Consider the following 20,050-nt stretch of genomic DNA (forward strand, 5'->3'; position numbering starts at 1 on the left):
TTGCAATTTGCTGCTTCTGCGCATGCGTGTGACATCATTTTGCACATGCGCGAGCAGCGAAACCCAGAAGTGACCCTTTCCAGTACTTCCGGGTCGCTGCGGGACGTAACCTGAAAGAACGTAACATGAAGCGGACGTAACATGAGGTGTGACTGTAGTTCGACCTGCCTCCAGATGTCTCTGGCTAGTGCACAAACATTAGCTTCCCCCACCCCTCATAGACCGAAGAAAAAATGCAGTGGTCTTGAGCCCCACAACCGGGCCAGTAACTCTTCTCACCTTCAGTACAGGAATCTCCGCCTAGCCGACTGGAGAAGGATCCGGCCACCGTGCTTTTCCTCCGAAACCTACCAGAGAAACCCCAAAAGGGATGCATAGTTAGGTTCCACTTCCTCCATCCCAACCTCCAGAGAATGCAAGCTGGGCATCCTCTTTGGGCTGTCAGCACCAACACCTTTCCCCTCCCCAGAGCCTATGCCCACCCAACGACTCCCATCTACCCCTTAAGACCCATTTTCAAATTGAGGAAGAGAATGTTGCTTAAAGAAACAGCTCAGAAGGGTATAAGACTTCCTGCTCCCCTGTGAGCAGCTGGCCTTAGTAGTATTGAATCCTGACTTGGATCAGGAGGAGAAAACGAAATACAGTGGTACCTTGGTTCTCGAACGGCTTAGTTGTCGAACAAATCGGCTCCCGAATGCCGCAAACCCGGAAGTAAGCGCTCCAGTTTGCGAACGTTTTTCGGAAGCTGAATGTCCGGCGCGGCTTCTGCTTGAGTGCAGGCAGGGCTGTAACTAGAGGGTGGTGAGGTGGGCCCCCGCCAGGGGCGCAGGCAATGTGGGGGCACAAAACCGGCTAAAAAATATGTCCATAAATATAGGTAAAGGTAAAAGGACCCCTGACCATTAGGTCCATCGTGGCCAACTCTGGGGTTGCGGCGCTCATCTCAATTTACTGGCCGAGGAAGCCGGCGTACAGCTTCCGGGTCATGTGGCCAGCATGACTAGGCCACTTCTGGCGAACCAGAGCAGTGCACAGAAATGCCGTTTACCTTCCTGCCAGAGCTGTACCTATTTATCTACTTGCACTTTGACGTGCTTTCGAACTGCTAGGTTGGCAGGAGCTGGGACAGAGCAACAAAAGCTCACCCCGTCGCGGGGATTTGAACCGCCAACCTTCTGATCGGCAAGTCCTAGGCTCTCTTTCAATTTCATTGTTCCGCAAGGGACAATGACAATAAAGATATTGTATCGTATCGTATCGTGGTTTAACCCACAGCGTCAACTGCGTCCAGTCCATAAATATAAATATCAATTATTGCCTCATAAGAAATGGTTTTAAATAGAGGGTGAATTGAATGAGTGGGGGGGAGGGGTTAGAAGAGAGGCAGAAAGAATAGCTAATTTTTCCATGGCTAGGGGGCGCAATCTGGACGGTTCTGCCAGGGGCGCAGGATCACCTAGCTACAGCAATGAGTGCAGGAAGCTCCTGCAGCCAATCAGAAGCCGCACCTTGGTTTTCAAACGGTTTCGGGAGTCAAACGGACTCCCAGAATGGATTAAGTTTGAGAACCAAGGTACCACTGTACCCACTCACAAGTGATGCAGTCAGGTGAGGTTCTGGGCGAGAGCACCCCCCATTTAGAAGCTACTTCCATTGCCCTAACATAACCAAACACCCCTTCAGAGGTGCCCCATGCGAAGTCTACAGAAACAGGCCTTATTCCCCACCCCAAGAGGCCCCCCCCCCACGTAGTCCCCACCTCTGGCAGATTTCCTGTGCCTCTTTCATAGTGTGTCCAGCATGAACAATGTCGTCGTGCTCAAAGGTCATCATGGCTTGCATTTCCAGAATGGTGGCATGGATTAAGGCATGATACATGCTCTCTTTGGCCCTGTCAAAAGGGATCAAAAAAAGGAAGCAGGTGTAGTTTTTTTAATTAATGATGGCAACAGCTAGGGAGGGTTGTATTGTTTCCTCCATGTTTCTCATATTTGCCCACAAAAGGATGTGGGACAGGGGGGAGAGACATTTGAATTTCACCCTTATGCACCTGAAAATCAATGCCCAGCACTACAACAAAGAAAGAAAGAAAGAAAGAAAGAAAGAAAGAAAGAAAGGAAGGAAGGAAGGAAGAAAGAAAGAAAGAAAGAGATGGTCACATTCCTGATCACAATTCATTAAGTTATAAAAAGGAGAAGGGTCAACACTTGAAGATTTTGGAATGTCCTCGGCCCAACTTAGACTCTGCTGGGGTTGAATCCACATAGCCCAGTTACCTGCTGAGTTGAACCCATGAACCAGGATTCGAACCAGTCTAATTTCTTTGAAGCCACTGCCAGAAATCTACATACTTAACGAAGTTACAAATCAAGCTTTGTGAGAATAATAGCATGCACAGGGCAGGCAGGAGGCCTTTCTAAGACAGGGAGAGGCTTGAACAACAATATTCAACGGCATTCTTCTGCTTTTAGGAAAAGCAGAGCTCTCCTTTTCATCTATTTTTCTGCCTCTGCTTTTGCTGGCAAAGACAGGAGCAACCTCCCACACACACGGAGGGCTTTGGGTTTTGTTCGCATTTCTTTTCCAGCGTGCACAAAAGGTGAAAACTCCATCTTCTAACTTGCACAGGGTGCTTACCATTAAAGGTATTTGCATACTGCTTTCCTTATACAAAAAGCAGATTGCACACGCACACACAAAACATTTAAAGCACAGCAATGAACGCCACAGATTCGGAGGACCTCATTAAATACATATTTCTGTAGCCAACCAATAAAAGTCACATGCCATGGCTGAGGCGTTTGTCTCAATTTCCAAAGGTCATGTGAAATTAATATGGGTTTTGCAACCCCTCCAGAACGCTAAATGGTGGAATGTGTTCTGGTACTCGAAGCACCACCACAAAAGTTGGAGTAAGCGGTTTCTCCCATTTGGGATTATAATTTTTTGTTTTACATTTGCAGGTAATTTCCAGGTCACTGTCCTCTCCTGTACCACATCACTAAACTAGAACTAGATTAGGGCTGGGAGATATCTGGTTTTCAGCATCGTGTGATATATCACCAGCTAAGCATCGCAATATACCAATATATCACAGTGTCTGAAATAAGGATGGAGCTACCAGTACATGAAGACATTGGCTGACTTCACAGTTTTTCCTGCATCGTGAGTTTTGCCGACGCCTGCTCTTACGATTCGCTGCTCCCGGCATGAGGTAGTGCAGAGCTACTTCTGTTGTTGTTGTTGTTTATTAAATTTATATACCGCCCTATACTGGGGGAAGGGAGTCTCAGGGCTGCTTCTAGTCCCCCTCCCTCCAATAGTTGTTGTTCCACTGTGTGGGTTTTTTAAAGATATTGCTACTATCGCTGCTATTATGGATTAGTTCACATCCTTAGTGTAACCACACACCCCGTTCCTGCCAGAAGTGACTACAAAGTTCAAAACAATGACAAAGTGCACTAATCAAATTCTCCTCCAAGGCCACTTGGCCTCACTACCCATAGACTCCCTTCCTTCCACCCTACCAATTTGTTTCGGTTGCACACCAAGGGCCAGTCAGGTGCTCCAAGGAAGGAGTGCTGGAGGAAGGTTCAACAGCTTATTGGGGAGGAGAGGGAAGCCCTGGGTCTGATGTGTCCCCCCCGTCCCCCGCTTTCCACAAAGGTGACTGGATCAGGCCCTTTCCCCACTCACCTGGGTTGCAGCATCTCCAAGCTCTCACTGAACTGGTTTTTCAGGAAGCAGTTCAGTGCTTCTGTGCACTCAGCCAGGGCAGCCTCCAGGGAGCTGCTGCGGAGAAGGAAGGCGCAGAAAGAGAGAGCTCAGTTAGCCTCCCCCGAAATGGCCCATGAGACCTTTGGTAAGATAGTCACAATCCACACATTCAGAACACATTTGAATCACATAGCTTCCCCACCACCACCCCTTGCCGGAAGCCTGGGAACTGTAGTTTGGAAAGCAAGCCAGGAATTGTAGTCCTGTGAAGGGTGAACTACAGTTCCTAGGATTCTTGGGGGGGAGCCATGTGATTTAAGTCTTGGCACGACATACTACTACAGTGGTACCTCAGGTTAAGAACTTAATTCGTTCTGGAGGTCTGTTCTTAACCTGAAACTGTTCTTAACCTGAGGTACCACTTTAGGTAATGGGGGCTCCCGCTGCCGCCGCGCCACTGCCGCCTGATTTCTGTTCTCATCCTGAAGCAAAGTTCTTAACCCGAGGTACTATTTCTGGGTTAGCAGAGTCTGTAACCTGAAGCATCTGTAACCCGAGGTACCACTGTACAGAGAAACATAGTCTAAGTGGGCAGCCCTAAAAGGAGACAAATAATAATAATAATAATAATAATAATAATAATAATAATAATAATTGTATGCCACCCATCTGACTGGGTCGCCCCAGCCACAATGTATGTCCAAGAGGTCCACAGTTCAAAACCACACTTCACACCAGCAGCTTCAGACAGGCATAGCAGTATGTCATACATACCCGTCAGCTATCCCGTTTTAACTGGGGCATCCCAGAATGACAGAAGCCATCCTGGTGTTTGATCGGATTCCAAAATGTCCCATCTTTTAGTCTTGCAGAAGAGTACAAGACTTGTTTTTGGGTTCCTCACAAGTCAGTTGGCTCATTTTGAAAATGAGAGAAAAATGTGTAGCACCCCCTCTTAGGGGGAGGCTGGAGCTGTGCTCTGTGTGCCCTCTGCCACCTGCATCCCTCCTGAGCACAGTCACCTCTTCCTCTCCAAGGAAGCGGTCCAGCTTCCCTCTCCTTCTGGCCACAGGAAGGACCCCAACCATGGTGCCAGCTGCAGCCTCTGCATTCCAGCTGCCACTGCTGCTCTTGGTGGCCCTCCCAGGGTCCTTGGCAAGGCACACCCGCTGCTGCGCACCCTGCATGATGCTGCCTTCATCCTCTTGCTGCTGGCCGGGTGGAGGGAGTGCTTCTACCAGGCCACAGCTCCATGGAGCTCAAGTACCAGGTACGGGGGCGGGGCGGGTTGGATGGGGCGGTCCAGAACGCAGCCCCCGATCAGGCGCATTGGGAATGAGGCGGGTGGGCAACTGGCCCTCTTCTTTGTGCTTAGTGCCTGGTGATGGTGGAGGAAAGCAGCAGGTAGACTGCTCCTGACAGTGGGGTTTCCACTAAATGGGTTTTACTTCTGACAAGACCTGCCTAGGAGAGCGTTACCAGAGTGACTATTTTTCAGTGTACAGTATAGAGCCGTAGATGAGGGTTTTTAAAAAAATGTTTTTAAAGAGAGACGTAAATACCATTTCCTCATCTGACTAATCCTCAGATTAACCCTGTGAGGTATTAGGACAGGGTTCGTTGAACTGAGAGGGGAAACAGGGATGGCCTAAGAAAGTCAGAATTTGTCTCGTGCTATCAGGGCAGGGCTTCCTGCTTCCTTCCCTCCCGTAGAGCTAGAAGGGAAGGGCCTGGTGCTTCTGTTTGTGAAAGCAACAACCTCCCACCCAGCTGACGCACTTTACTCAGCCCTTCCAGCAAGCACAGAGTTACCAAGTTTGAACACTAAGCAAACACAGGCTTGGCAAGGCCTTTGCCAGCACATCCACCCCACCTTGTTCAAACAGGGCCGAGGACCTGGGTCCTCAGAGGCCAGACATGCCCTGCTGACGCTCCAGATGGTCTTCTGAGGGAGATGGGGCAAGTCCCAGAAATACTGGGTTGGCCACAGGACTATGTCCCTGGTGGTCCCTGCTTCAATCCCTGGCTTATCATAGCAAGCTGCACTGGGCCACCGAACCCAGTTTTATCTACATGGGCTGATAGCAGCTCTCTAGTATGTAAAGCAGGAGTCTTTTCCTAGAAGGTTCCAGGGATTAAATGTAGGGTGCTTTACTTTCACCGCTGAACCTTTCATCTTCAAGTTAGAGACATCCAATTAAAGCAGGACTGGGGAACCAGTGGCCCACCAGATATTGCTGGACTACAACTCCCATCATGCTTGACTATTGGCCACACTGGCTGGAGCTGCTGGGAGCTGGAGTCTAACAACATCTGGAGGGTCACAGGTTCCTCACCCTAAAGGGTCTCTCAGGCAGAGGGTGCTTAGCGCTATCCTACCAGATACACAACCTGACAGCTGCACCGCCTGCAGCACTCCAAGGAATCCTGATCGTAAATAACAGGATCTGAGAGAGAGATTTGCCTGAGATCTCAGAGAACTTCTGTCCATCACAAAGCCATTCATGAGGAGCCACTGCTCTGAATTGCAGAGTAGCAGCTAATATACAGCAAGCAGCATTCGAAATTCGCCAGGCGCATTTTGCACCTGGCTATCGGCCATTTGCGACCAAGTGAAGATGTCCGGGCTCCAGGATGGTGCCTGACGTCTCCACCATCTTGAGATACATGCCTGGGAATCTCCATTATATTTTATCTGCGCAGTCAGTATGAATTTCAGGAACCAAAACATCGTATTGAAAAATACGGCTTTGCAGCTGCCTGGCCCTAAAATGGCTACTAGGCATTCCGTTTTGGTGACTGTAACTGTGGGTTTAAGGAGCCGCTGGAGCCCTAGCTTATATATCTGAGTTTCTAACACTGATAGTAAGTCAGGAAGATCCTGGCTGAAGTATAGTTGTCACAGTGGCCTGTAACCATTAATGGCCACCTCACACGCTTAACCTGAAGCCATCTCAGCCCAGGCACTGACTCTGCAATGTGGATGTCGCAGCACAGCTTACCGTATTTTTTTCTCTATAAGACTCACTTTTTCCCTCTTAAAAAGTAAGGGGAAATGTGTGTGCGTCTTATGGAGCGAATGCAGGCTGCGCAGCTATCCCAGAAGCCAGACCAGCAAGAGGGATTGCTGCTTTCACTATGCAGCGATCCCTCTTGCTGTTCCGGCTTCTGGGATTCAGAATAATTTTTTTCTTGTTTTCCTCCTCCAAAAACTAGGTGCGTCTTGTGGTCTGGTGCGTCTTATAGAGTGAAAAATACGGTACCTTTCATGTCAATCATGATTACCCCACAAACCCCTCTGAAATAAGATTGGTTATAAACATAATAGGTCAATTTTTCCCTTTTCTTGCAAGGAATCCTATCCGGAATAAGGGAATTTCGCGTTTTAAAAAGGGAAATGCTGACAACTATGGCTATAAATGGACCACCATAATAATTGGCTTCCTGGATCACACCATTTGGTCCTGCATTTGGGCTCCAGATGTTTGTGTGCCCTCAAGCAAACAAGGCACAGAGGCCTATATCCCCTGGGCTGCTCCTGTCCTGAGCATCTACTGTTTACTTATGAACCTGCAGGTGGAAATTTACACCTCAGAAACCAAATTCTAAACTATAAAATGCAAAGTTCAGATTTCAGACTTGGACACCTTCATTTTAAGAAGTTCTGCTTTGGATGCAGATGGGAGGGAACACCGCAGAGAGGTTTTTGAAAAGTCAAACATCCCACCGCTCTGAGTTTCGACCCTCAGTATTCCCAGGAAATACGGCAGGCAGCTGGAGGCTCTTTCTTCCTAAGGAATGAAACCGCATGCAAGATCATCCACAACTAAATCAGGTCCCAGTTGCAGAGGTGGTCAGCCCTCTCGACATGTCAGACCCACCATCCCTGACCACTGGGCTCCACTGGCTGTGGCCAACACGAGAGTTCAAGATGCTGCCCGCACCCCAATTTGAGAACTTCCTGGTTCAAAATCCATGCCACAAAATCCTGCTCTATGCTCCACGCCTTCAGAGGTGTGCTTTGTCGTGGGTCAATGTGCGTAGCCTTTCTGCTCAGTTAGGGTCACTCACAAGGACTCGCCTTCCCCCTAACCCTACACTTGCTGCCCTGGGAAACATAAGGGAGACAAAGGGCGGGGGGGGCAGGGGGGGGTTGTAAATAACTGGTGGCACAGAAGAGGAGATAACTGAGAAGCCAAAACACGAGGGGGCTGGACCAGACGGGCCTTTGTCAGGAGGCCTTGGGAAGAACCTCATCCAGGAGCATCAGGACTCCAGGGACATCCTGCATCTCCCATCTCTTCCCTCGCCCCCCCACCCCGAAAAAAACCCCTCCATTTGTTAAGCGCTGTCTTATGCTATGCCCACCCCACCCCCGCTGAAACCCAGGGACCCGGGCTTGATCTCCCTTTTCCACTCCTTGTTGAAAGCACCCCCCCCCATTTTTTAGCCCAAAGCGGGGGGGGGACACCCCTCTTCGCAGGATCGCTCCCCCCCACCCCGTCCAGCCCTCTGCCTTGGAGAGAGACTGCATTGCAGTGCCCCCGAGTCAGAGCCCTAAAAGTCTCCTCCGCCTAGGAAGCAGGGGGGGTTTTTGGGGGGGGGAGGAAGGAAATAAGGAAGGAAAGGAGGAGAGATGGAGCCGCTTTCCGTCCGGCAGCGAGGAGGGCTGCTGGTTTCCCTGCCTCGCTCACCTCCTTACCTGCTGCTGCTGCTGCCGCCGCCGCCGCCGCCTTCCAGAGCCATGCCGGGAGAGCTGCCAGGCCGGGAGCAGGAGTCGCACTCGCAGCCCCTTCAGGAATGCCAGGCGACACGCAGGCGAAGCGGCCGGGCTCGGCCGGGCTCCGCCCTGCAGGTGGCTCCCTCCCATCCCCTACCTGGGCTGCGGAGCACAGGTGACAACTCCGCCCTCCCCTTCCTGCCACCCGGACCGTGCCGGATTCTCGCCTCCCCCAGCCCGGCATCGCCTCGTCCAAGAGGTCTGGACCAAAAGCAGGCAGGCAGGCAAAAGTCACAGCCATGAATATAATGCATATACACACCTGCCCCAAACCAGACAGCTTTTCGTGTCTCTTTTCTCGCTTTCCCTGGAAGGGCTCCTGCGGATATTCGACAGGTGCGCCTGTGCCAGCTGTTCCTTCTCATTGTTTTAAGACACAGATGGAGAGAGGGGAAAGGAAGAAGGGTCTACTGAAAAGGTGCTCAGGGTTGGGCATCCATGTGCAAAACTTATGAAACAACTCACCAACTTTTGTTGTGGAAAATTACAAGCTTCCCTTGCCAGACTGTTGCTGCTTCTTATTGTTTAGTCGTGTCCGCCTCTTCGTGACCCCCTGGACCAGAGCACGCCAGGCACTCCTGTCTTCCACTGCCTCCCGCAGTTTGGTCAAACTCATGCTGGTAGCTTCGAGAACACTGTCCAACCATCTCGTCCTCTGTCGTCCCCTTCTCCTTGTGCCCTCCATCTTTCCCAACATTAGGGTCTTTTCCAGGGAGTCTTCTCTTCTCATGAGGTGGCCAAAGTATTGGAGCCTCAGCTTCAGGATCTGTCCTTCCAGTGAGTACTCAGGGATGATTTCCTTCAGAAGGGAGAGGTTTGATCTTCTTGCAGTCCACGGGACTCTCAAGAGTCTCCTCCAGCACCATAATTCGAAAGCATCAATTCTTCGGCGATCAGCCTTCTTTATGGTCCAGCTCTCACTTCCATACATCACTACTGGGAAAACCATAGCTTTAACTATATGGACCTTTGTTTGCAGGGCGATTGTTGCTTAGGGTCTAGCAACATTTTAAACATGTTCCAAGCACCCCAGGTATATGCATTTATCCCGGTGGTATAGCCTTTACAAAAGTCCTGGAAGATAAGCTCTTTATTATCCCCCTTTCGCAGATGGCAAGACTGAGGGTGAGAAAATAGTATCCACCCACCTATCCGGCTTCTCCTTAATCAATTTCCAATCCCAGACTGGATTACAAAAAGAAAAAGCATATACACACAGGTAAAATCACAGCGGTCAGCCTATGATTTGGAATACGTTCCACTGTCAGCAATACTACAGTATTCGGCTCATAACTGATTGGTTCTCAGTAAAAGCCATGAGATCAACTATTGTTGCATTGGGTTCAGAAAACAGCCAATGACAGTGCCAGCTGAATCTCAGAAGCAAAGGCCTCATCACTTCCCCAACTCTGGAACCCTCCAATACCTTATTTTAAGCATTACAATGTACTAATGTTCCAACAACGGGGGATTTTCCTGTTTTAGGGAACACTTTTGCCTACACCCAAATTGTCTTCTCCTTTTTACCACCAGTTCCATCTGTATGAAGGCATCCTGCTACTCCAAAACAGCTGCACTATGGTCATTTCCAGAGCATTTCCCTTGATTCTGTTGGGAGGTTAGATGATATAGGCTGCTTCTTGAGCATTCATTCTGATTTGTTTGCTGGTAGGTTAGTTCCCTGTCACTTTCCTTACTGCAAACATTTAGCTTTCTTTTTTATTTTTGCAGGCGGAGTGGGGCATTGCTGCCAAGAGCGCTGAAAACAACTTTAATGGTGCATCCTGAATTTGCCAATATATGATTGAATCCCACCCAAAAATAATGACAGTGTGGAGAAGCACTCTTAGTGGCCTAAGAGTGACCCTTATTGCATTGCCACACTGCAAGAGCCCCTGGGTGATATATAGCTTCTCTGTCACTTCTCTAGATAAACAGCTTGTCCAACCAGGGCAGCTGTACTGTAGCAACCATTATTTCTGTTGGGGAATCTCAGACAGCCCTTTCTCACTTGGAGCATAGAAAGTTCCCAGGTGAGGAGAGCAGAGAACAAAAGCATCATAGACTCACACTTCCACAGGCTCACATATTGATACGCTATGCTATTGATGAGATTTCCATTAAACAATTAGCCTTCTTACACAACCACAGCAGTTCCTATTAGAGAGACTTGAGCAAAGACAACTAAAAGCAAGACGGGAACACAGAAAGGTGGGTGGAGGTGCAAAGCTACAGATCTGATTGGTACTGAAGCTATTTGCATTGCTGATGGTTTGTCTGTTTGGGAAAGAGAAGCCTTTCTGCATTTTTCAAGAGGGTTCTAATTTTGGTTAGGTAAAAACTGGGGCGGGGGCAGACTTTGTGTGTTTGGATTTACAGTAGTTGCTTCCTTCACCACAGATCTCCCAGAATCATAGAATAGTAGAGTGGGAAGGGACCTATAGAGCCATATACAATGCAGAAATCACAGCTATGGAAACCGCAACTGTTTAGTCTTGGTTAGCACCAAAAGAAATATCAGCCTCAAAAACTTTAATTGCTTCCTTGAGATGAATTTTAGGAATAGAAAGAATCCCTTCATTCGTTATCTGCCTTAAAGAACAGGGTAGCTTTATTATTTCCTCTTTCATTGATCTGTTTCTGCACTAAATGTGACCAAACCTGCTTTCTGGAAACGCCCAGAGTCTTGCAGAATGGCCATGTGGTATGGGGAAGTCCACAGGGCAACAGCTATTTTAAGCACCCAGTAAACTTTAAGAAGAGCAGTTCCAAGCCCTGTTAACTTTGGGCGAATGTCACTTGGCTTTCGAAACTGTTCTGTGGAGGTACTAGGATGTAAAGTTCAGTAAGCTAGCATTAGAAAGCTCAAATCACAAGTCGCACACAGAAAGCTTCCATTCTTTCTTGCCCCCTAAAATAGCAGCTGCACTGACCAACAAGGGAATGATAAAATTTACAAAGAACTTGTAGCATTAAAAGTCCTTGTTAAGGAAATGCATGAGAATATGAGGTTGAGTAAAATATTCCGGTCCTGATTAGGGATCTTCTGATGCTCTGGAGATATAGGAGCTTGTGTCTGTGTGCAGTAGCTAGAATCCTAGAGAACTGAAATCTACGTCCCTTTTGTTAAATATTCTCCAGATGTTTAGCTGCTAAAGAAGCCCCCAAATGTTCTCGAGGTATTTTAGACCTGCGTACCTGACAGCCAGTGGCATCTGATTTCAACATTTGATAACTGCAATTGATACTTTGCAGTATTTGATAGTTGGCAAGCAATGGGTTTTAGTACTGGAGTGTTCTGGTGTTTGATTTTTTTAAGGTAAAGGGTGGTCTAAACCACTGAGCCTCTTGGGCTTGCCAATCAGAAGGTCAGCAGTTCGAATCCACAATATGGGATAAGTTCTCGTTCCTCTGTCCCAGCTTCTGCCAACCTAGCAGTTTGAAAGCACACCAGTGCAAGTAGAGAAATAGGTACCACTGCAATGGGAAGGTAAATGGCATTTCCATGCGCTCTGGCTTCCGTCACAGTGTCCCGTTGCGCCAGAAACTGTTTAGTCATGCTGGCCACATGATCTGGAAAGCTGTCTGTGGACATACACCAGCTCCCTCAGCCTGAAGCAAGATGAGCACTGCACCCCTTAGTCACCTTTGACTGGACTTAACTGTCTAGGGGTCCTTTACCTTTACCTTTTACCTTATTTAAAAAGCACTCTGCTTTCAAAATAGCATATCCCCAGAAAAAATATCCCAAATTAACATCTGCATTGCAGAGGTTTGAGGGGATGGTATGTGCACTCAATTTGCTTGGGCCAATGCTGGTCCTTTCCACTGCCTATTGGTAAACCGAGGATTTGCATAAGAATATACCTAATAATAGGGGGACGCGGGTGGCGCTGTGGGTAAAACCTCAGTGCCTAGGACTTGCTGATCGCATGGTCGGCGGTTCAAATCCCCGCGGCGGGGTGACCTCCTGTCGTTCGGTCCCAGCTCCTGCCCACCTAGCAGTTCGAAAGCACCCCTAAGTGCAAGTAGATAAATAGGGACCACTTTATAGCGGGAAGGTAAACGGCGTTTCCGTGTGCTGCGCTGGTGCTGGCTCGCCAGATGCAGCTTCGTCACACTGGCCACGAGCCCCGGAAGTGTCTTCGGACAGCGCTGGCTCCCAGCCTCTTGAGCGAGATGAGCACGCAACCCTAGAGTTGGATATGACTGGCCCGTACGGGCAGGGGTACCTTTACCTTTATACCTAATAATTGCATGGTTGCACATTGCAAAGGAAGAACAATATGAGTGGCTACATTGTCTTCAGCTGTTGCTCTAAATGGGAAACCAGAATAAGACTCCCAAAGAAGCCAAGGTTCCCCAGAAGAGATAATTAGGACTTGTTGATCAGAAGGCCGGCGGTTGGTCCCTGCTCCTGCCAACCTAGCAGTTCGAAAGCATGTCAAAGTGCAAGTAGATAAATAGGTACCACTCCGGTGGGAAGGTAAACGGCATTTCCGTGCACTGCTCTGGTTCGCCAGAAGCGGCTTAGTCATGCTGGCCACATGACCCGAAAGCTGTACGCCGACTCCCTCAGCCAATAACGCAAGATGAGTGCTGCAACCCCAGAGTTGGCCACGGCTGGACCTAATGGTCAGGGGTCCCTTTACTTACTTATTAGTCAGTATTTATAGCTGACATGCACCTCTTCTAAATCACGAAGAAAGCAAAACACAAACCTGAATTTTGCTTTGAAACTCATGAAAAACTGTATTGTGAAATTAGAAATTTGCAGATGTTCAGAGTCTGCATATTTGCTTCAGCTCCGTGGCTGCAACCCAGAATCAGCCGACTCCACCCTGAACTGAAGACATCCTACAACTCTCAAGCAACTTCAAGAGCTCTGTGAGAAAGATGCTGCCACTAAATAGGCACATTTCAGCTGCCTTTATTCTTCCCTTCCGTTCATGCATAAAACCTTTCTTGTCAACAACCAGGCCTCTGTCATTCCCAAGGTCTTCAAGCACAATCAGACGTTAAAAACAAAACAAACAGCGTTAAGGAGGCCCACACAGATCCTTGCCTAGAAATGAAGAAGCATATGGTGCAAAACAGGTGGCAAGTCGTGTGCACCTCAGAGAAGTGGATTTAATTCCAACATTTGGATTTAAGTGTGATGCTAACCGGCATTACCTCAGGGGTTGGTAGCTAAATTGCTTCCAGGCTCCTGCCATGGCATTTCCACAGGTGCCAAGGGCCCAGTTGTTTGATCCTCACAGTGGCAATCTGGCCTCTCAGCTCCCAGCACCAGCTGTGCCTCAAGAGGTGGTTGCTTAGCAACCAACAAAGCAAGGCCTTGCCGCTGCAACAGTATTCCAGGGGTGTGCCTCCTCCTGCCAGCCATCCCTGGGGGAGCTGTGCCAGGGGAAGGCCTGCCTCTTCTGTCAATCATCTACTTGGTTTGCCAGCAGACACCAAGATCTCTGGGAGAAGCCTGTCCCTTAGTCCCCTGCAGAGCTATTGAAGGGGTGTTGGAAACTGAGGCATCGAAGAAAAATACAGCAAAAGCCCTCCTTGTTTCAAATAAAACCTGAAGTTTTGTGCCTATACTGCAAGCACATACCATGAAAAAAACCTGGTCTTGCCCTTTTACCGGGTTCCAGACCAGCTGAGCTTCTGACGGTGCCCCACATTTTTTCATTGTACACTCCAGCACTTTTGGCATGTTGTAAAGGTAAAGATAAAGGACCCCTGACGGTTAAGTCCAGTCGCACACGACTCTGGGGTTGCGGCGCTCATCTCGCTTTACTGGCCGAGGGAGATGGCGTTTATCCGCAGTTTTTCCGGGTCATGTGGCCAGAATGACTAAGCCACTTCTGGCACAACGGAACACCAAAACCAGAGCAGTGCACGGAAACGCCGTTTACCTTCCCGCCGTTTACCTGTTTATCTACTTGCAGTGGTGTGCTTTTGAACTGCTAGGTTGGAAGGAGCTGGGACCGAGCAACAGGAGCTCACCCCCCCCCCAAGTCGCTTTTCATAGCACTCAGCAAATTTTTACGATACAATAATCTTTATTGCAGAACAAAATTGAAAAATCTACATTAGACATTCAAAAACCTACAAGCCTGCTATCCCAGCTATCCCAGCCTGGTTAGCCCTTAAAAACTCTGATACCCCATAATTGAATACAATATACTCACATAAAGACTACCTTACAGTGTTTAAAACCAAAATCACATTTGGATAGAAACTGTTTCTCATGTGGCTACTCCTAGTCTTTATAACCCTGTACCTTCTTCCAGAAGGCAGAAGCTGAAAGAGATCATTCCCGGGGTGCGCACTATCTCTGCAGCTTTCTTATGGCACCTGGAAGCACAGATTTGATCCAAGGTGGGAAGAGTGCACCCAATTATTCCCTCCACAGTCTTTACAACCCTGGACAGCATTGGTTTTTCCTTGACTGTGCAGCTCCCAAACCACACACACAGACCATAAGTTAATACACTCTCAACAGTACAATGGTAAAATGCCATCAACAGGTCCTTTGAGAGGTTATTTTTCTGGAGGATTCTCAGAAAATATAACCTCTGCTGTGCTCTCTTCATCAGGTCTTTACTGTTTTCTCCCCAGGTTAGGTCATCTCTCAACTCTATTCCTAGAAATCGAAACACCGAGACCTGTTCCTCAGGACAGCAAAGTTTTCCCTCCGCCAGGTTGTTCACCTCGCTCTTTCACCATCTCCCTATTTACAAAGCAGCCTGGAGGCTTTGATTGACAGCCCCCACTTGAAGGGGCTGTGCCCTTTTATAGAGCTCCTCCCACCTATACTTAGCTGTGATATGCCAAAGAGGGGAACAGGTCCTGGGGACAGGCTGGAGCAGAGCAGCCCTACAGCAGCTTCTTCTTGGTCACTGTGTCTTGAGGTCCAGGGAAATATTGTGGACCTTGGATTATGAACACAAAGACTATTCTTGCCAAGACTTTGTTTTAAAACTGACGCAAGAAGCACCAAACTGGTGGCATTTATGTGCCAATAAACTATAGACAACTCTTAAAAGGACACTTGCTTTTAAAATCCTAGCAGAAGCTTCCCCAGCAGCTATTCTATACTGTTTTAAACCATTTTTTATAATTCAGTGTTATTAAGATAACACAATTTTGAAGGGGTTTGGGGGAGGGGTGTCACAAAAACCTTTCAGCATCACAGCAAGAGTAACCAGTAATTATTTTAAGGATAAATAGGGGGGGTTCTTGGAGATGCAACAAAAAACATTTGGGCATTGACAAGAGCCTATGGGAGCAGTCTGATTTTTCAAAATTAAAAAGTGGTGTTTTTTTTAGAAGCAGGGAATAGTGGGGCTAGGGTGTGGACAACACAGTGGGAGACCCAAAGGATTGGTCATTAAAAAACCCCCACTAATTTTAAAAATCTATTTTTTAAAGTAGCAAATTGGAGGTGGTGTTTTGGGGACTACAAACCTCCCATCTGGGGGCAGAAACATAAAATCCAGATCTTCCCCCCCCCCATCCTGTGGCTTGACTAGTGCCACCAATTATAGCTAGAGCCCACCTGTCTTTTTGCCCCCCGTTGTAAAAAGTTAGGTGCAATGAGGCAAAAGCGTATGCTCAATGCACCAAAAAGAGAGAGAGAGAGATGCAAATACACTTCTTTTCGTGAACCTGTTCTATTTTCACACTTGGTTAGCTGCAAAATTAAGCAACTGCAAAATTCCTTCTTTCTGGCAAGTAGCAAGGCAATGACAGGGCAAATGTCAGGTAGAGAAAAAGCAGTGCTGGGAGATAACAACCAATACTGCAACCCCATCCTTGGAAAGCGCTGTGGCCTCTTGCAAACTGATATGACCCCGAGAACAGGAAGTGTAATTATTTAAGAAAAGGCGAGGCCCTCCCATGTTTACACGGTGCACACCCGTTATATGCACACACACACAATGCTTTTGCTGGATCTTCCTTCCATCAGCGAAGCTCTAGCATCTTCCCTTGTATTTGAATCATGCTGCAATCCCCTGTAGGTTAAAACTACGAAGCTGGAGTCAAATTCAGAAAACAGAATCCAGGCACTGGCAAATAATGACACCCCCCCCCCGATACAGAAGAGAGCAGATGGCAGGGAGGGGAGAGGAAGCTGCTGCTTCTAAGCATTAATCTCAAGTAATTAGCCAATTTAGGGAGAGGCAGCCAAAAGACAGCTGATGTGTGTGGGCGCGCATGCAAACGCCTCTCCCTCTCTCACACACACATGCACACAGTCACCAAACGCGGAGCAGAAATGAGCAAGTTGGACCTGAATTCCTACTCACAGGACACCTGCCATTAATCACCATCTTGCTTGGAGGGATCAGAGCCTCCCCCCCCCCCCCGAATCCAGTTCCCAGCCAAGTTTCTCTGGCCACCGAGAACACCCATTTCAACGAGCCAACCGTGCACATGGCACATGGAAGAGGCCAGGAGCCTGGAGGAGCAGACAGAGGAGCGTCCAGACTGACGGGAGCAAGCCCTGGGTTACTGAGCAAAGGCCCCAGCTGGTGCCAACCGGAGGGAGCATTATGTGGGCACATGGCCACCCAAGTGCTTGGGGGGGAAACGCCTCCAAAGGTCAAGGAGGCATAACATTACATACCAGACGAGTTGGGCCCTTCTTGCTCTGGAGAACTAAAAATGAATACTGAAACTTCTGGACCTGCGAAAAGGCTTAAGACAGGCTGAGCTGGTCAGCTGCAAGAACTTGGACCACAAGCATAGCTTGGCTCAGTCCTGGACTTGCCTGGTTCAAGGAAGCCTGTCTCTTCCTTTCGCCTCAGTTTCCCTCGCACAGAGAAACACAAGACCTAACAAATAAATTATTAGCTGCCCAAAACTTGGTAAAAGATGCTACTTTCTAGCCTACTTAGCCAGTATCCTTTCAAGAACTATTTTTAACATGTCAGCAGCCCTCTTCTTCTGTCTTCTTGGGACTTGGGAGTTCTTCTGTTGCCTGGAGCTCTTACCACTCAGACCCACTCCATTTGGAAATTAAAAAACAAGACACATTGTGAAGGAGATCCATGTCCCTTTCCTGCCACTGAGTGGCTTCGAGAGCTTGTTTATTTCATATTCTGTCCATAGTGCCCACAATAGCGCTCCATCAGATACAGAGAAGCAGATCTCTTCAAGGCGACACCCACCCAAAACTTGGAAGGATAAAATGTCCCATGTTTGCAGCTGGGGGCACAACTGGCTGGTTGCCCAAACTGAACTGCAATTAACTCATTAACTAATTTCCCGAAAGAGGTCTGGTTGGTGGTCTTTGCTCTTTTCAGACTTAGCAAGTAAAGCTGGTCAAATTTTTTATTTTATTTTTTGCAAGCCATTTCTCCTGTAGTTCTTTCCACCCATCTCTGATAAAATACACAGCTGCAGTTTCTCTCACCAAGACCTCAGCACCTGAATGTGCTTAAATCAAATTGCTGTGTCAAGCAGATGAATTGTTACATGTGAACGCATTTTGCAAATTAAGCAGGGTTGTGTATTGCTTGCTTATTTTGCATACAGTGGTACCTCGCATTAAGAACTTAATTCGTTCTGGAGGTCTGTCCTTAACCTGAAACTGTTCTTAACCTGAGGTACCACTTTAGCTAACGGGGCCTCCTCCTGCTGCCACCGCACTGCCGCGCCACGATTTCTGTTCTCATCCTGAGGTAAAGTTCTTAACCCAAGGTACTACTTCCGGGTTAGCGGAGTCTGTAACCTGAAGCGTTTGTAACCTGAAGTGTTTGTAACCCGAGATACCACTGTAATTGATTCTGCTTTTTTCAGCACCCGACTTCCACTCCGGGCAACACACTGAGTACCTTTTCAGTCCATCCTAGGAGTCAACTGCTGCTGCTCTGAAGAGAGCCGCAAATCAACAGTGACATCATTCTTCAGCTCCCACTTCTAAAAAAGTTTTCCATGCCACCTCAATCATCAGCTTTTTGGTTTGCTTACTACCCAAAGATACCTCGATGCTGTCTGAATGCCTATGTCAAATCACAAGGTCAAGTGGAAAAGCCATCTCAGGAAGCTTTTAAACAGGGTTTAGAGTGGTACCTTGGTTCTCGAACTTAATGCGTTCCGGGAGTCCATTTGACTCCCGAAACCGTTCAAAAACCAAGGCGCAGCTTCCAATTGGCTGCAGGAGCTTCCTGCACTCAATCAGAAGACGCGTCGGACGTTCGGCTTCCAAAAAATGTTCGCAAATTGGAACACTCATTCCAGGTTTGCGGCATTCGGGAGCAGATTTGTTCAGGAGCCAAGCCGTTTGAGTACCAAGGTACCATTGTATTTCAGCGGAGAAAAGCAACTTTGCTCATCAAATCAGGAGAATCTGCACTCTTTGGCCCTTACCTACAGCCATGTTCATAACCACCGGATTCTCGCTTTCAGGCTTGAGAACCAGAAATTCCCCTTTCCTCCATGTCTCCCCTGCCTCTCTCTCTCCCCCCCCCCGAAGAAAAAAATCACATTAGTTTTACTTATCCAGTACATATTGCACGTTGTCAGTTATAGCCACAGAACAATATCACACAATTTAGCAGTAATTTATGGCTTCGGAATTTATTTTTGAGGCATAGAGGCAATACTCCTGATCCCTCTGCAGTGGGCATGTGCTGAGGAAAGAGTGGGACTGGAGACAGGATTGTTATGAGGGGAGAGGGGGAAGGCAGTAGTCAATTTCATGGTTCATCGAAGAAAACGGGGGTTTAGACAGGTGATACTGACAGTTTTATTGATGTTCAAACCAGCAACAATTTTGACCAACATTCCTATGATAAGGTGAAGGATGAGCTAAACTGGAGGAAACTCTGCAGTTCTGTGCCTGTGCATCTCAAGTTCAAGGTCAATTTCACTGGATATTTTTAGACTGAAGCCAAGTACCAGGTCAGCTTCCGGGTGAGATCAATCAGGATATGTTCAAGTGCAGTCAGCTCAAACTCAAGCTTCAAAAAGGTACATCAAAGCAGAATTTTCCTTTTTACATTTTCCTATAAAGATTTGCGAAAATATGTCAATTTGATATTTCCCACCAAATTAAAAAAGCAAAGCGCTTCCCCCCCAACGTTTAACAAAGAGATTCTGTGTCCCCCCAATACTAATGGGTTTCCTTTAAGGGGGGAAAAAGTCCTTAAAATGCAAGAATCTTTCAAACAACAGGTAAATCAAGTTAATACTAGAAAATATTAATTTCCTTAAAACTTCCACAACACAGAAAATGTTAAAAATGGAATTCATTCAATGGACACAAGTGCCAAAAAGCCGCTTTTAAAAGACTCGCCTGCTATAGAGGTTTGTAAAAAGCTCCTCCTGCTTTTGCTAATGCACGTTTCAAGATGTTAATGTTAAAACAATTCGAAATCAAACTCTGCTGAGCAATGTGTTACATGAGTGATGAGCCCTGCTTAGGCAAGTCTGGGGAAGCGAGACGGCAAAGGCAGTCCAGCCACTTCTCCAATTCTGCAGAGTAGCCATGGGAAGTGGGAAAATGCAAACAGGTCAAAGGGCCCCAAGGTAGGAAACCTGCTGTAT

At 47.7% G+C, this 20,050-nt stretch overlaps 1 protein-coding gene and 1 long non-coding RNA gene across 6 annotated transcripts in view; both read right to left on the reverse strand.

The window, feature by feature from the left end:
• The window catches only part of LOC128404814 (tetratricopeptide repeat protein 39A-like), a 34,352-nt gene extending 15,427 nt beyond the window's left edge, over positions 1 to 18,925 (reverse strand). The window contains exons 1-4 of one of the 5 annotated variants that reach the window (XR_008328176.1): positions 8,423 to 8,995; positions 3,700 to 3,795; positions 1,763 to 1,894; positions 280 to 347 (exon numbers count right to left, since the gene is read on the reverse strand). Coding sequence is in view for 4 of the 5 variants with exons in the window: in XM_053370763.1 (XP_053226738.1) it covers positions 280 to 347; positions 1,763 to 1,894; positions 3,700 to 3,795; positions 8,423 to 8,466 (340 nt within the window). In the remaining variant the exon portion in view is untranslated. Of the gene's footprint in view, positions 1 to 279; positions 348 to 1,762; positions 1,895 to 3,699; positions 3,796 to 8,422; positions 8,996 to 13,675; positions 14,130 to 18,871 lie in introns of those variants that run through there. The other 4 variants (XM_053370766.1, XM_053370765.1, XM_053370764.1 and 1 more) reach the window with 4 other exon arrangements.
• Positions 18,926 to 19,054: 129 nt separating this feature from the next.
• On the reverse strand, positions 19,055 to 20,025 carry LOC128404651 (uncharacterized). The gene is made up of 2 exons (XR_008328147.1): positions 19,847 to 20,025; positions 19,055 to 19,799 (listed from the first exon to the last, which is right to left on the reverse strand). It is a non-coding gene; the product is annotated as an uncharacterized LOC128404651 (long non-coding RNA).
• Positions 20,026 to 20,050: the final 25 nt, after the last annotated feature.

This window comes from Podarcis raffonei, chromosome 17 (assembly GCF_027172205.1).
Source record: "Podarcis raffonei isolate rPodRaf1 chromosome 17, rPodRaf1.pri, whole genome shotgun sequence".
Lineage (NCBI taxonomy): Eukaryota > Metazoa > Chordata > Lepidosauria > Squamata > Lacertidae > Podarcis > Podarcis raffonei.